General features: G+C 43.5%; 1 protein-coding gene across 4 annotated transcripts in view; it reads right to left on the bottom strand.

Moving 5' to 3' along the window:
* Positions 1–17,289, bottom strand: part of SLC13A2 (solute carrier family 13 member 2) — a 128,502-nt gene that overhangs the window by 15,807 nt on the left and 95,406 nt on the right. For all 4 annotated transcript variants that reach the window (XM_068270165.1, XM_068270167.1, XM_068270168.1 and 1 more), the window contains exons 7-9: positions 15,683–15,904; positions 11,110–11,210; positions 117–238 (exon numbers count right to left, since the gene is read on the bottom strand). In XM_068270165.1, the coding sequence (XP_068126266.1) occupies positions 117–238; positions 11,110–11,210; positions 15,683–15,904 (445 nt within the window). The remainder of the gene's footprint in view (positions 1–116; positions 239–11,109; positions 11,211–15,682; positions 15,905–17,289) is intronic.

Below are 17,289 nucleotides of genomic sequence, written 5' to 3' on the forward strand. Positions count from 1 at the left end.
CACCTCTGTACACACACCGTAACATCAGCTGAGACGGTTGTTATTGGCCGCCTCAGCTGACTTTAGTCAAGCGTGTGTACGAGGCTTTAGGGGCATGTTTATTATTAGTGCCTTACCTCACTGCCCTTAGCTAGAGCAAAACCTCCTCCCAGCAGAATGACAATGTTCCAGGGCATCTTCTGGTTTACTGTCGTCCAGTCCAGCAAAGCTGGTGGCACCCGGAACTTAGTTTTTTGTCCTGGACAGGACGACATAACATCAGAAATGATAATGAAAAGCCTTATACAAATATTTGTAAATGTTAAGAAAATACACAGCTATAAATAATGGACCGCTTTAGTAAACATAAGGCCCTTACACACACTAGATGGATGTTGCACGTCCGGGATCAGGACCCAATTCCTTGGGCAACATCAGTGTGCCAGGTTTGTACCGACACATTGGGCTCGATTCACAAAGCGGTGATAACCCAGTTAAAGACTTTAGGCGTGATAACCATTTTTATCATGCCTAAACTCAGTTTAGGCATGATAAGTTTAGGCATGATAAGTTTAGGCATGATAAGTTTAGATAAGTTTAGATTGCGTGCAAAGTCCCGCACGCAAAGCAGCGCCATTAAACTCTGCAAAGTGCACCAGACGTTGCTAGCGCAAAACTTTTGATCAGCTGTGCACTGCGGTGCTAGCCCAGTTGGTGCTTAAACTTATCACACCTAAAAACTTATCACACCTAAACTTATCATGCCTAAACTTATCATGCCTAAACAGAGTTTAGGCGTGATAAAGGGCTTTTCACCACGGTGCTAACTGTTAGCACCGCTTTGTGAATCAGGCCCATAGGGCCTGATTCACAAAGCGGTGCTAACAGTTAGCACGCTGGTGAAAAGCCCTTTATCACGCCTAAACTCAGTTTAGGCATGATAAGTTTAGGTGTGATAAGTTTAGGTGTGATAAGTTTAGGCATGATAAGTTTAAGCACCAACTGCGTTAGCACCGCAGTGCACAGCTGATCAAAAGTTTTGCACTAGCAAAGTCTGGTGCACTTCGCATAGAGTTTAATGGCGCTGCTTTGCGTGCAGGATTTTGTGCGCTATCTACACTTATCTAAACTTTTCACGCCTAAACTTATCACACCTAAACTTATCACACCTAAACTTATCACGCCTAAACTGGCTTTTCACCAGCGTGGTGCAATGGTTATCACGCCTAAAGTCTCTAACTGGGTTAGCACCGCTTTGTGAATCGAGCCCATAGTCAGCCTATAGGTCGGCGACGTTATCTGTTGTAATGTGGGGGGCTGATAGAGCGACACAGATGTGACATCATGCTGAGACATCAAGCCAGATGTCTTCCACCGGGGCAGAGCAGGAAAGATGGGATGGACTGAGGACGGGGAAGGCTCTATGGCAGGGGTAGGGAAAATTGGCTCTCCAGCTGTTAAGGAACTACAAGTCCCAGAATGCATTGCAGGAGTCTGACAGCCACAGTAATGATTAATAAAGGCAAATGCATGCTGGGATTTGTAGTTTTATCACAGCTGGAGAGTCAAGGTTCCCTACCGCTGCTCTATGGTATGAAGAGTCTTCCCTCTACTTACAGTAGGTATGTATCAAAGCTGAAGTGAGTTTTCTCACGCTCACTGGGATGTGCCCACGAAACGCGTTGCATCTATCCGGAGTACTTTTGTTGAATAAAGCAACATTTTTCTGTGTCTATTTTGGGAAGGTAAGTCCACCACTAATCGCACATTGTTCTCTTTTAAAACATTTTATCCTACTTTTATACTTTTGGTGCCTCTGTACAACTGTACAATAAGTGTACATCCTCCTGATGGAGGGGACTTGGTTCCCTTTTTTCCAATCTACAGAGAGCGACTTCTTAATCCTGAGTGGGGACAGGTCTGATACTCCCCACCTGCCTTCAAAGTGGTTGCCTGATACGGTAACCCAGATTTGTGAGTATAACATTATACTTCTCCTTCAATACCCATAAGTTCTTTATAGCCCCTGATGAAATTATGATAGTGAAACCGGTCGGGTGAGGCGGACGTGTGAGTGGACGGCGTCTTATGATTATTACGTGCTGTTGTACACCGTGGGTCCCTGTGATAAGGGCCCAGATGTGAGTGACCTTTTTAAAGTTTTTATATGCTGTTTTTATTGGATCTTTATTAAAAACGCCAAATAGATACGCTTAGATGAGTGTATTGTTTCTTTCCATGTGTAATACGGTGGAAACACTGCATATAAGGATTTGAATCGATTTGCTTGTGTGAAGAGGTGGCCAGCTGTGAAGACACCTGCCGCTGACCTCATAACGTTTTGTTGCAGACCCTGTAATTAAGGTCTGGAACAATCTGGTAAGCGCATCTGTTTTTATGGTGTTCTCTGGTGGTGGATATATATGATTCAGCGCCGAAGTCATATTCAATCATTGGTCAAGACGCTATACTGAAGTGTTGGACTTTGGCTGCTATATATGCATATATAATTTTTCATCTGATTTGGCGATTCTTGGTTGTGCTGATATTGTTTGATCATTTGCATTTGAATACCCATAAGTTACAGTGCATACTACACTATATTGGGCTCTCGGTGTTCCCCCTCCTTATCTGATATACAAATAAGAAGTACATTTTTTCCAGAGTAAAAAGAGCCATAAATTACTTTTCTCCTATGTTGCTGTCACTTACAGTTAATAGTAGAAATATGACAGAACTGACAGATTTTGGGCCCATCTTCTCATGGGGGGGTTCTCAGGGTTTTCTTGATTTTTAAAAGCACTTAGTGAATGACAATCGCTTTGTCCAACTGCCAAAAAAGTGCGCAGCGAGCAGGGAGGCTGGCCAGCATCTTTGTATAAATCTTTTTCATGTCTTTACAAAGAATAAAGGCCATGCTGAGAATCCCCCATGAAGAGATGGACTAACCCAAAACATGTCGGTAATGTCAGATTTCTACTACCTTCTGTAAGTGAAAGCAACATAGGAGAAAAGCATTTTATGGCTCTTTTTACTCTGGAAGAAAGGAACTTCTTATTTGTAGGTGTTTTACATTTTAAGATTTTCGCGACAGTTCCTCTTTAAGCCCTGACTTTGACTGCCATGATTGTTATCTAGAACTAGAACAATCATGCAGGAGTCCATGGACTATGTTTGTGAAATAGGTTCTAATAAACGTCCCATACAAACACTAGATTACCCACTTAAGGACTGCAGTCATAAAACCCCTTAAAGAGACACTGAAGCGAAAAAAAATATATGATATAATGAATTGGTTGTGTACTATGAATAATTACTAGGAGATTAGCAGCAAAGAAAATATTCTCATATTTTTATTTTCAGGTATATAGTGTTTTTTCTAACATTGCATCACTCTATCATATGTGCAGATTACACAACACTCAGCATTCAAAATTGGTCTTTCAGAGCAGTCTGTGAAGTAATGAACTCTCCTCTAGCAGAGGAAAAGTAAACAGTTCAATTACAGTTGAGATAATAAAAGTCAGATAACAGCCCTCTCCACGACTAAGTTAGTCGGACAGCTTAATAGCTTTTTTGCATAGAGATAACAACTGGAGTTTCTCAACTCTTCCTGCACTGGAAACAATTAGACTTATGTATCTGATCTTAATGTTTTTTTTCTTAGCTGTACTACACATACAAATCATAATATCATCTTTTTTTTTTTCGCTTCAGTGTCTCTTTAAGGACCAGACACTTTTTTTCCATTCAGACCACTGCAGCTTTAACGGTTTATTGCTCGGTCATACAACCTACTAGCCAAATGAATTTTACCTCCTTTTCTTGTCACCAATACAGCTTTCTTTTGGTGCTATTTGATTGCTGCTGTGATTTTTAGTTTTTATTATATTCATCAAAAAAGACATGAATTTTGTCAAAAAATGATTTGTTTTTTACTTTCTGTGCTGACATTTTTCAAACAAAGTAAAATTTCTATATACATTTTTGTCCAAATTTATTGTACTACATGTCTTTGATAAAAAAAATTCAATAAGTGTATGTTTATTGGTTTGGGTAAAAGTTATAGCGTTTACAAACTATGGTGCAAAAAGTGAATTTTCCCATTTTGAAGAATCTCTGACTCTTCTGAGCACCTGTCAGGTTTCATGAGGTGCTAGAATTCCAGGATAGTATAAATACCCCCCAAATGACCCCATTTTGGAAATAAGACATCCCAAAGTATTCACTAAGAGGCATGGTGAGTTCATAGACAATTTTATTTTTTGTCACAAGTTAGCGGAAAATGATACTTTGTGACAAAAAAAAAGAGGAAAGTTTCCATTTCTGCTAACTTGTGACAAAATTTTTTTTTAAATCTGCCACGGACTCACCATGCCCCTCTCTGAACACTTTGGGGTGTCTACTTTCCATAATGGGGTCATTTGTGGGGTGTGTTTACTGTCCTGGCCCTTTGGGGGTGCTAAATTCTAAGAAACCCTGTAAATCCTAAAGGTGCTCATAGGACTTTGGGCCCCTTAGCACACCTAGGCTGCAAAAAAGTGTCACACATGTGGTATCACCGTACTCAGGAGAAATAGTATATTGTGTTTTGGGCTGTATTTTTACACATAACCATGCTGGGTGGGAGAAATATCTCTGTAAATGAGATTTTTTTTTTTTTTACACAAAATTGTCATTTACAGAGATATGTGTATGTGTAAAAATACACCCCAAAACACATTATACTACTTCTGAGTACAGCAATACCACATGTGCGACACTTTTTTGCAGCCTAGGTACGCTAAGGGGCCCAACGTCCTATGAGTACCTTTAGGATTTCACAGGTAATTTTGAGGCATTTGGTTTCTAGACTACTCCTCACGGTTTAGGGCCCCTAAAATGTCAGGGCAGTATAGGAACCCCACAAGTGACCCCATTTTAGAAAGAAGACACCCCAAGGTATTCCGTTAGGAGTATGGTGCGTTCATAGAAGATTTTATTTTTTGTCACAAGTTAGCGGAAATTGATTTTTATTGTTTTTTTTTCCGCAAAGTGTCATTTTCCACTAACTTCCACTAACTAACAAAAAATAAAATCTTCTATGAACTTACCATACACCTAACAGAATACCTTGGGGTGTCTTCTTTCTAAAATGGGGTCACTTGTGGTGTTGCTATACTGCCCTGGCATTTTAGGGGCCCAAAACCGTGAGGAGTAGTCTGGAAACCGAATGCATCTGCAAATTTTGATGACAGGTGGTCTATGAGGGGCCGAATTTTGTGGAACCGGTCATAAGCAGGGTGGCCTCTCAGATGACAGGTTGTATTGGCACTGAAGTCCAGGAAGCGCAGGATGTTCTCAAATGGTGACCTGGACATGGCAGCAGAGAACATGGGCATGTGATGTATTGGGTGCATAGACCAATAAGACCGCAATACATTCTTTTTGACTAGACCCACGTTAAGGAGAAGGCCCCAAAAAATGTTATGTTTGGAAACTTGGAGTGGTTTCCACCGAAAAGGCGGTTGCGTATTGTGTGGCATAGCGGTTGGTCTCAGCCACGATTAAGTCGTAGAGACCAGCAGTGATCAGAGAAAAAAATTCTGTCACTGCGGACTGCGGTGGGGCGGGTGAGGGTTTGGCCGGGTGATCAGAAACCCGCAGGGGGCAGATTAGGGCCTGATCTGATGGATAGGAGTGCTAGGGGGTGACAGGAGGTGATTGATGGGTGTCTCAGGGGGTGATTAGAGGGGAGAATAGAAGCAATCAATGCACTTGGAAGGTGATTAGGAGGGGGGGGGGGTCTGAGGGGGATCTGAGGGTTTGGCCAAGTGATCAGGAGCGCACACGGGGCAAATTAGGGCCTGATCTGATGGGTAGGTGTGCTAGGGGTGGCAGGTGGTGACAGGAGGTGATTGATGGGTATCTCAGGGTGTGATTAGAGGGGGAAATAGATGCAATCAATGCATTGGGGAGGTGATTAGGGGGAGGGGGGTCTGAGGGCGATCTGAGTGTGTGGGCGGGTGATTGGGTGCCCGCAAGGGGCAGATGAGGGTCTGATCTGATGGGTAGCAGTGAGAAGGGGTGATTGATGGGTGATCAGTGGGTGATTAGAGGGGAGAACAGATGTAAATAATGCACTGGCGAGGTGATCAGGGGGTGGTCTGAGGGCGATCTGAGGGAGTGGGCGGGTAATTAGGTGCCCGCAAGCGGCAGATTAGGGTCTGATCTGATGGGTGGCTGTGACAGATGGTGACAGGGGGTGATTGATGGGTGATCAGTGGGTGATTAGAGGGGAGAACAGATGAAAATAATGCACTGGGGAGGTGATAAGGAGGGGTCTGAGGGCAATCTGAGGGTGTGGGCGGGTGTTTGGGTGCCCGCAAGGGGCAGATTTGGGTCTGATCTGATGGGTAGCAGTGACAGGGGGTGACGGGGTGATTGATAGGTGATCAGGGTGTGATTAGAGGCGAGAATGGATGCAAGCAATGCACTGGCAAGGTGATCAGGGGGGGTCTGAGGGTGATCTGAGGGTGTGGGTGGGTATTTGGGTGCCTGCAAGGGGCAGATTAGGGTCTGATCTGGTGGGTAGTAGTGACAGGGGGTGACTGATGGGTGATTGATGGGTGATCAGTGGGTGATTAGAGAGGAGAACAGATGTAAACAATGCACTTGGGAGGTGATCTGAGGGCAGGTCTGCGGGCGATCTGAGGGTGTGGGCAGGTGATCAGGTGTCTGCAAGGGGCAGGTTAGGGTCTGATCTGATGGGTGGCAGTGACAGGTGGTGACAGGGGTTGATTGATGGGTGATTGACAGGTGATTGAAAGGTGATCAGTGGGTGATTACATGGGAGAATAGATGTATACAGTACACGGGGGGAGGGGTCTGGGGAGGATCTGAGGGTGGGGGGGTGATCAGGAGTGCCCAGGAGGCAGTTTAGGACCTAATATAAAATATAGCATTGGCAGATAGTGACAGGGTGATTGATGGATGATTAGGGGGGTGATTGGGTGCAAACTGTGGTCTGAGGGGGTGATCAGGGGAGGTCTGAGGGGTGCTGTGGGTGATCAGGGGGCAGGGGGGGCAGGATCAGTGTGTGTGTGTGCTTACCAGGGGAGCTGCCTCCTGCCCTGGTGGTCCCTCAATCACTGGAACCACCAGGGCAGGAGGCAGCCTCAATAATACACTTTGTATACATTACAAAGCGTATTATACGCTTACTATGCGGCAGATCGGGGGTTAACAACCCGCCGGCGCTGCTAATTGGCCGGCGGGTTGACGTCGCAGGTGGGCAGAGCCTAATGCCGATGGATCCCCAGCAATTCAGTCCCCCAGGAGCCGCCGCCAATTGGCCTTACGCGGTCATGGGGGTGCCACTTTGCCGCCGCCAATTGGTAGTGGGCGGTCGGCAAGTGGTTAAAGTCTCCTCTCTGGGTTTCAACTATCACCTATATGTAGATGACATCCAGATTTACCTCCATACCACTGATCTCTCCACCACCACCATGGAGAAGGTATCCTCCTGCCTCTCGGCTATCTCATCCTGGATGTCTGCCAGGTTCCTAAAGTTTAACCTGGATAAGACTGAACTCCTAATCTTCCTGCCCCGTGCTGTTTCACCCCCCACGGACCTCTATGGCACTGTCAATGGCACAATCATTCGTCCAACCACACGCTGCCTGGGTATCACCCTGGACTCACCCCTCTCCTTCACCCCCCACATCCAAACCGTAGTTAAGGCCTGCAATTTCCATTTACGCAACATCTCCAAGATCCGGCCTTTCCTGACCCCAGACACTGCCAAACTCCTTGTCCATGCCCTCATCATCTCCCGCCTGGACTACTGCAACTTCCTCCTGTCAGGCCTTCATCAAAACCGCATCGCCCCCCCTACAATACATCATGAATACAGCAGCTAAACTAATCTACTCCTCCCATCGCTCCTGTCTCCAAGACACCCCTACGCAAATCCCTTCACTGGCTTCCAATTCACTTCAGAATAAGCTTCACGATCCTATGTTTGGCATATAAATCTATACACAAGTCCTGCCCAACCTACATCTCTGACCTGGTCAGCAGATATACACCTGGCAGCCCACTTCGCTCCTCCAACAACCTCCTCCTAACCACCCCACGCATCTCGCACTCCCATGCACGACTACAGGACTTCACTAGAGATGCCCCCATCCTTTGGAATTCTCTCCCACTGCCCATCTCCCACTGCCTGAGCAAGGCAGAAGAGGGCGGCTGGCCAGATTACAGGGAGAAATAATGAGTGAACCGAGCAGCCGGATAGGATAGGATAAATACACACATTAGTGCCGTTTCTTTAAAGGATGTCCAAGGCGGTGGATATAAACTAGCTTTACTTACCATTGCCGTAGCTCCTGTCTTCTCCCGGGTCCTGCCGGCAGCATCTGAAGGATCACCGACCCACAATGGGTCAGCGCCCTCTGTGCGCACAAGTCACTGGGAGCATACTGCATCTACGCAGAAGACGCCGATCCATCGGGATACTGGAAGGAGCGGCAAGTAAGTAAAGCTAGTTTTTATCCACCGCCTCGGATATTATGTATGAGAAATGATCACAATGACCACAGTAGTGGAACATGATTACCATTATGATCATGATATTGTTATATGTTATATATAATATATGTAGCACTAACACCTTTTATAGCATTCAGTCATGTCACTGACATTCTAATCCCTACCATATTCATAGTCTAATGTATCTACCATAGTCTAAGGCCAATTTCTGGGGCAACCAATTAACCATTCAGTATGTTTTAGCACAGTGGTCCTCAAACTAAGGCCTGCGGGCCGAATGCGGCCCCCTGAGGCTTTTTTACCGCACCCCCAATCACAGAATGTATTACTTATACATACAGTCCACTACATCTCTAAATATCGGTAGCCCGTATATAGAATAGCAGTGCTGGTTCCATCCATCCACAGGGAAGCCAACGAGCAGTCTTTCACTGGCTTCCAATCCAATTCCGCATCAGGTGACACCTGAGTATGCTTCAATGTCTGACGCAAAGAGGTTTTTCAGGTGCCCCATGAGTGAATGGCTGCTGCTTGGAGTTCTCCTCTGTGTGTGTGCGTAGGGGTGAATAATTTGCAGTTCATGTGATTATTGTTGAAAGGGGGTAGTTTTGGGGAAGGGGGGGGGGGTTAAAATATGTATTGTGAACATTGATTGCTTTGCGTGTGGGGGACTGTTTTTCAGGCTGTAAGCAGCCTGAAAAACAGTCCCCCACACGCAAAGCAATCAATGGTGGTTAATAGGTGGAGGGGATAACCTTTTGGTTGCATAGTATCTGCACATGCTGTGTTGGGGGCATACTATCTGTACTTGCTGTGTTGGGGGCATAATATCTGCACATGCTGTGTTGGGGGCATACTATCTGTACTTGCTGTGTTAGGGGGTATAATATCTGCACATGCTGTGTTGGGGGCATACTATCTGTACTTGCTGTGTTAGGGGGCATAATATCTGCACATGCTGTGTTGGGGGCATACTATCTGCACATGCTGTGTTGGGGGCATACTATCTGTACTTGCTGTGTTAGGGGGTATAATATCTGCACATGCTGTGTTGGGGGCATACTATCTGTACTTGCTGTGTTAGGGGGCATAATATCTGCACATGCTGTGTTGGGGGCATAATATCTGCACATGCTGTGTTGGGGGCATAATATCTGCACATGCTGTGTTGGGGGCATAATATCTGCTTTGGTTAAATGGTGGACACAAGGGCAGCACGTGTTAACAGGTAATAGTTCAATTTAATGTTTTCAACATCATTTTATGTATACTCTGGACCCCCAGCAGTCTGAAGTATGTTGACCGGGCCCTTGACTGAAAAAGTTTGGGGTCCCCTGTTTTAGCATGTGGAAGAAACCCAGGTGCCTGGAGGAAATCACTCAAACACACATACTGTGCAAGCTCCATGCAGATAGTATTCTGTCCATGATTTTACCTGCAAGGTAAGAATGCGACACACTATACCTCCATGCCAAAATGGCAAAGAGAATCACCTACTGTCAGCTGCACAAGCTTTTTCTTCTTCACCAGTGTAATCTAGGATTGCATTATAATTGTTACACATGATATGAAGCCATCATTTAGAAATAGCAATCAAGTCTAGTAAAGGGCTTATAAAGCAATCATGGTGGCACATGTGCTTCTCTATGGGAAAGTTTATCTTCCAGTAATACTCCACGATTCATCTACACACTTTGCAGATAGCATTTTTGTCAAGTAGGCATAATGTTATCAGTCCAATTATAATGATTCATTGGGCATCTACAATCTCAGGTGAGCAATAGCTGACTGATGAAATGCCAGGTCACTTTTATATTATCTTTACGTAATTCATCTGAATATCTTTACTGAGGCAACTTTTTGCAAACACCAAAATGAGAACTCTTCAGACTCTGTCATATATAAACAGAACATTTAATAGAGAGTTCTAACAAACTACTCTCATAGGGTGGCTGAACATAAGGTCTAGAGGATGAAATAGAGTGCTTACCCTCGCTGAAACAACAGCCCACACAAATCCAACATGTTTTGCCACTGATTTGGGCCTTCGTCAGGGAACAAACATAAATAAAGCTGCAAGTGACACAAGTGTAAAGTACAGTATGTAGCAGCTAGCCCAAGATTGAGCCAAATGAACTGAGCTTCTGTCTTAGATATTTACTTTACTACTTCCATTTCAAAAATGTATCCTTAATATGCCCCTTTCCCACACAAAAGACTGCTAAAACACTTCTGTGTGTCTCTCATTTTCTTCTAATTTTATTTCTTTTTAAAAACAACAAAAAAAGAAAAAGCAAGGCAGTCAATAGGGATTCAAAGCAGGTGAAAAGTTTTCACTAATTTGTCTTCATGTTTGCCACATGAGAAATGTAATTGCATAGGGGGAAACAAATCATGTAGAGATTATGAAATCATCCAAACACTTTTTCCCACCCCATGGGGTAAAAACTACAACTGTATCAGGTGAAGATCACATTTCCTGACTTTAGAACCCACCACCAGTGCTTAACGCTGGTGAGTATATGAATCACTATAGTGGCTACAGAAGATAAATAGCCTGGTTCAGCTTTGCAGAAGAAAATAAAAAATAAAAGTTACCGGGCTGCTCTGATTCCAGAGGTTTACACGTTGGAAGCTCAGATGGAAAAAGAAACATCGTCAGGGCTATGAATACAGCAACTGTAGCATCTGTGACATACCTGTAAAAAAGAGGGAATACATTGAAGTTTGGAAACATGTAACTGGTTTATAGGTATAAACAGCTTCTTCATCTTTGTTACATAAACCAAGGCTTCAGGATAATGCCACATGGGCGACTGACTAGCAGAAATTGGTTTCAGGGAATAATCAATGATCTAGTCACTGTGACAGAGGCGTTTTTAGGCATAGGTACTCCAGATAGACAGGCAGAAGCACAGCACTGGACTCCAGCGGAGAGGTCAGAGCACAGCTTCTGCAACGCTACAATCTGTATTTAAACAATAAGCTGGGGTAGTGCAGGAATGGGGTGTGCAACGAAATGCAACAGGATCATCGGGTTGTTGTTTGTTGTTGTTTGTATCTCCGGGACTCCCTGTATTATGTATGCACCTATACGGCACAAGGTTAATTTTCTCATGTGTGCATGTGTGAGGGGTGGGAGGGTTTCAAGGGGGGGGGGGGTTGACATGGGACTTCTTGCCTTTTAGTGACAAAAAGGCTAGAAACGTTTGCTGGTGACCAGTTTTACCACTGTTAGCTCCACGAAAAATAATTGATCTCTAGTTATATGCAGGGACTAGCTATGCTGACTCAGTCCGGAAAAATTGGTGCTGCCGCAAACTTGCTGTCCGTTCAGTGGAACGTACGGCTCGAATCAGTTCGAGTAGACGGATGTGAACGGTTCCATTGGTTAACATTGGATCCATTTGCATCTGTTCCATTAATACAGTATCCGCTCGGTTCCTCACACTTCTAAGTTGCAGTGACTGAGTCACCTGTGTGACATGACAATATAGCTAGTTGTATCAGCATGCAGCATGTATTATCTGCATTTCACTTTGCACAAATTACATACCGTATATTCCGGTGTATAAAACAACCCCCCAACTTTTCCAGTTAAAATATAGAGTTTTGGATATACTCGCCATATAAGACTACCCCTCTTCCAACACACATCAAATAAAAATTAAAAAAATATCATACACTGGTGCTATGTATGAACAGATACTGGTGCTGTACTGTACTGTATGTGATACCCAGTATATAACAGTATATAGGCGATTGACTGGTCAACTTTCCCTCTCCATAAGCGGATTGGTCAGCTCTCCCTATCTCCCTGTTTATCAGAATGGTATGAAAGAATAGATCGCGCTGTGCCCATAAAACACGCCTCTTTCACCTGTTTGGCCCACCCTTGCACCCTATTTACCTCCTTGTCTGCCTCTTAGATCTTGCACATGTGCGCCTGCGCTGCTTCACTACAGTCCTCAGCAGCAAGATCTAAGAGGCGGTAACAGGATAGGGCGTATCACCCGGCATCAATGACACCCGGCGTATAAGACGACCCCTGACTTTTCAGATCATTTTCAGGGGTTAAAAAGTAACCCTTATATGCCAGAATATACTGTAAATCGCTATCTTATAAAAAGACAAATGGTTGCTCAATTAGAGGATGTAACCTTAGACTTTCAATTTTGATTTTTTTTCCTGAGAGTCTGTTGAAGTGGTAAACTGTTGTAGGAATATTATATTGTGATTCCCCCTTAAGGGGATAGTAATGCAAATTGGTCAGTGTACAACAGAAAAAAATCAACACTATATTAATGTATTTTTGGCACATAATGCATTTTTTTTAACCCAGCCATGGTTTGCTTACAAAAAGTAGTTCTATCACAATAAATTTTCAGAAGTAACCGATTGTATTACAAATCTAGTCACACGTTACTCCTTATGACTTTGCATAAATCTGTAATTCTTTCCAGTTTATCTATTGCATGTGACAACTCCCCCAATTCTGTTCCCTTTGTGTACAGATGCAATTCCGGGCCCGGCTCCCCAGGAGTTCCCAAAATGCCTTCTTCACTGTGCACAAAGTAACATGTTAGATTGGTTGGAGTATCCTTGCACAATACAATCTCGATTGTATGAATATCCAATACAATCTGCATTATTTGGTATTACCACCACTTCTTCAGAGAGGAAACAACTCTCATGTCTGACTAGTTCCTATAAGAGAAAGGTTAGTTTAGCTGGATAGCATACTGGATAAGGCTGTTGTGTCTTTGGCCAGTGTTTGTATCCAAGCTCAAGCACAACAGTAAGGAGTCTTTGGGCAAGGCTCCCTAATGATCCTGGTCATCTATGGAGTGCCCCCTAGTGGCTGCAGCGCTGAAGTGCTTTGAGTCCCCCAGGGGAAAAGCATTATATAAATGTTTTGTGTCTTGTCTTATAATATATTCCAGTGATATATTCCATTGTCATCTGAGCTGGCCAGAGCTGTATGACTTTCTTTCCCATATTGGCAACTACCATTAGAGTGCAAAAGTTGGTATTATCCTTAGCAATTAAATAGCTGGTTGGGGTTTCTATAGAACCAAAATATATGCTATTAAAATTCGACCATCAGATAGATTTGTGTCAGATGCCTGTCAGGTTGAATCTGACAGCAATATATTTGATGTGTGCCACACAGTAGGAACAGATTTCCAATAGATTTCCATTCAATCCAATGCATCTCTATGGGCCAGCAGCCAGCAGCTGATCAACCCAGATTTTCCGTCCGGACTGTTCTAGCAAATCGATTGAAACGGGTCAGAAATTGATCGATCGGCCGATTGATCATGCTTTCTGCTGCATCGATTTCTAGCCGATTCAATCACAACGGTCGAATCGGCCGTCAATCGATCGCTGAAATCAACCAGTTTATGGGCCCCTTTAACCTTTATGGTCCATCCCCATTAGCACAAAGGGTACCTTAACCTATTTTGGTTTCTGGACGTAGAAACTACGTCCAGAAACCATGTGCGCTACCGCGCGCCCCCGCGACCGATCGCGCACGTGCACGCGCACTCCCGGCCGCGGATTCGGTAGTCAGGGAATCAATGTATCGGGCTATGGTGCCCGATCACTAATTCCTCTCCCCCGCTGAAAAAGCGTCAGCTTCTCTCGGAAGCTGCGCCTTTTCTGGCTGTTCCCTTCCCGATGCGCCACTCTAAGTGTGTGTTACGCTTAGAGTGACGTCATGTAAACAAACTCATGACCGCCATCTTGTGGCCAAAAAGTAATACTACAACTGAAAATAAAAATAAATTAAAATCAACACACATTTACATTATAAATCTATTGTTTACCCCCCACCCTCCCAAAACTACCCAAATAAAATGTTTACTATAAAAAAAACAAAAAACATTACAATAAAAAAAAACATGTAAATATTTACCTAAGGGTCTAAACTTTTTAAATATCAATGTAAAGATGAAATATTTCTATATTTTTTTTATTTTAAACTTGTTAATAGTGATAGATGCAAAATGGAAAAAATGCACCTTTATTTCCAAATAAAATATTGTCGCCATACATTGTGATAGGGACATAATTTTAACGGTGTAATAACCGGGACATATGGGCATATACAATACATGAGTTTTAATTATGGAGGCATGTATTATTTTAAAACTATAATGGCTGAAAACTGAGAAATAATGAATTTTTCAATTTTTTTCTTATTCTTCCTGTTAAAATGCATTTACAGTAAAGTGGCTCTTAGAAAAATGTACCCCCCAAAGAAAGCCTAATTGGTGGCGGAAAAAACAAGATATAGATCAGTTCATTGTGATAAGTAGTGATAAAGTTATAGGCTAATGAATGGGAGGTGAACATTTCTCTCGTGAAAACCACGGAACCTGAATGGGTTAATATATGACCAGATCATTGTTAATTTTTTGGGAGAAAGGTGAATAGCACCAGCTATACTCAAAGGACTTCCAGGTGTGTTTTAGTAGCTGCTGTGATCATAAACAATATTCAGCTGCTGTAAATGAAGGGCACCCATGTAAGGAACAGAGCGGGACTTCTAAGTGAAAATATTTCAAAATGGCAAAACGTTTCCCAAGTAGTGCTATAAATGGGTCTCTCAAGAAATTATTTTAAGCAATTTTCACAGTTATTAAAAAAGATGAAGGATGTGTTCTTCTAAACCATATATGTCAAACTCCGGCGTGCGGGCCAAATCTAGCCCTCAGAGCCAAAAAATTTGGCCCCCAAGTGGTTTCTCCATTTTGCATTATGTTTGGCCCTCTCTAGACTACCAGGGATGCTGTACTGGAGGTGAAGCCCTAGATCACCTTGTAAGCCATATGGTGAGGGAGAGGGAAAGCACTAGACATCTGGGAAGTGTGTAGGGGAGTGGAGGAGGACCACTAAACAGCAGGGATCTGTATAATGGGGGGTGGGGGGACACTAGACACCAGGGAACTGTATACGGTTGGGAGGCGGGCTATTTAACACCAGGGAAATTTATAAGGGAGGGAGGAGGCCAGTAGCCATTGAGGTTGGCCCTCGATTTGGTCGCAGTGTTCAATGTCGGCCCACTTTGTATTTGAGTTTGACAACCTTGTTCTAAACCAAGTAAAAAAAGGATTGCCTTGGCATGTCTTTCAAAAGATATGTGTAATGTAACACACTCACTTACTCTGATTGTTTTTTATTAAAGCTGATAGTTGCCCATCCTGGCATGAAGCCTGGATCCCTGGTGAACCATAAAATAACCAACAAGATAAATAGAAAAAGGACACATATTTCTGCAAAGGTCATGGGACCCAGCTTCTTGTGCTCAGAAGAGATGACTTTGTATGCTCGCTTCTCCTTCTCTTTTTCTTCTGGCTTTATACCGCAGCCAAAATTCTTCCTAAAGCTGGGGAGGATGAACAGAAAACAAAGCATTTCATGACAAATGTCTGTATTATAACAGAATAAATCCACCTGCATAGCTAGTTAATAGGTTTAGGCATTTGCAGTACTAAAATCAGTGGCTGTGAGGTAAACAGTTAGATAGAAGCAGACTGTATCTTGTTAAGGATGGGAAGACAGGCAAACATTTTCTATTGAAAGAAAGCATCCCTTGCATCTGTCAAGAAATGTAATATCCGCTTTTCCTGGCAGGAGATCTCGGGTGGGTGTCGATGCAGAGGGGAGTCAGGGAGCATACATCAAAAAAGTGCACCTGAGAAAATCTAAGCCTATTCTCACACTAAACCCTTCCACTACCAATGCCTTACCTTAACCCTTCCCCCATCCCCCCCACGGCCAACCCTAACCCAACCTTCCCCTCTCTGCCGCTAACCTTAACATCTCCCCTTAGATAACCTTAACCTTATGTTTTTTCTGAGCACAATACTCCTGTGCTATTCATAGCGTTGGTGTTTGAATTTGAAACATAGTTCCAAACTCACCCGAACACCACACTTCAGAATCATCCAGCATTGGACCTGCAGACAGGGTCAGGCAGCGTTCATTTACCAGCACTTCATGGCGTGTTTAATGTGACTCTGCTACTTCCCCCTTTTAGCTTTGGAAGGAGGAAGTATGGAGTCAAGTGAAATGCACTGTGAAGCGCAGGTAAGTGAACATCTTCTGACCCTGTCCGCAGGTTCAGTGCTGAAAGGTTCTGAAGTGTAGTGTTTGGGGGAATTAGGAATGATGCTCCAAATTTAAATACCAACATTAGTGGCTGGATTCACAACTTTTCAAATACAAAGTGTTTACAAATTTCTAGCCAAATCGGCTGCTAAGCAAGCACTCAATAAAGGGACAAGAGAAGTGTGGGGGGAGGGGGGGGGGGTTAAGAGGGCATTCAAATCTAACCTCTGTTACTACAACAATGTTAATATACTCAACACAAAGACTGTGTCACTTAACCACTAAAATATAAAACTTTGTTAAGTTGGATATAAGTGCACAAAAAAGTCAATTGAATGGAATATAAACATTAAAAGGACGAGTGCAGAAATACACATTATAGTAAATTAAATAAATTCAACAGCGCCGTTGGTACTCCAAACATGTCTACATGTCTCTCCTTCAAGCCAGATGAACTGCAAAGCTGCCACAGTCTATTAAACTGCCATAGAGGAACTACAGATCCCAGGCTTCAGTGCAGGCATTCCAGAGTTTGCTCTGCCACTAATTTATAGGCGTTAGCATTTAATCACTTCCCAACTGAGGGGTTTTACCCATTGACCACCAGAGCAATTTTCACCTTTCAGCGCTCCTTCCATTCATTCGTCTATAACTTTATCA

Source organism: Hyperolius riggenbachi, chromosome 2 (genome assembly GCF_040937935.1).
Source record: "Hyperolius riggenbachi isolate aHypRig1 chromosome 2, aHypRig1.pri, whole genome shotgun sequence".
Classification (NCBI taxonomy): Eukaryota; Metazoa; Chordata; class Amphibia; order Anura; family Hyperoliidae; genus Hyperolius; species Hyperolius riggenbachi.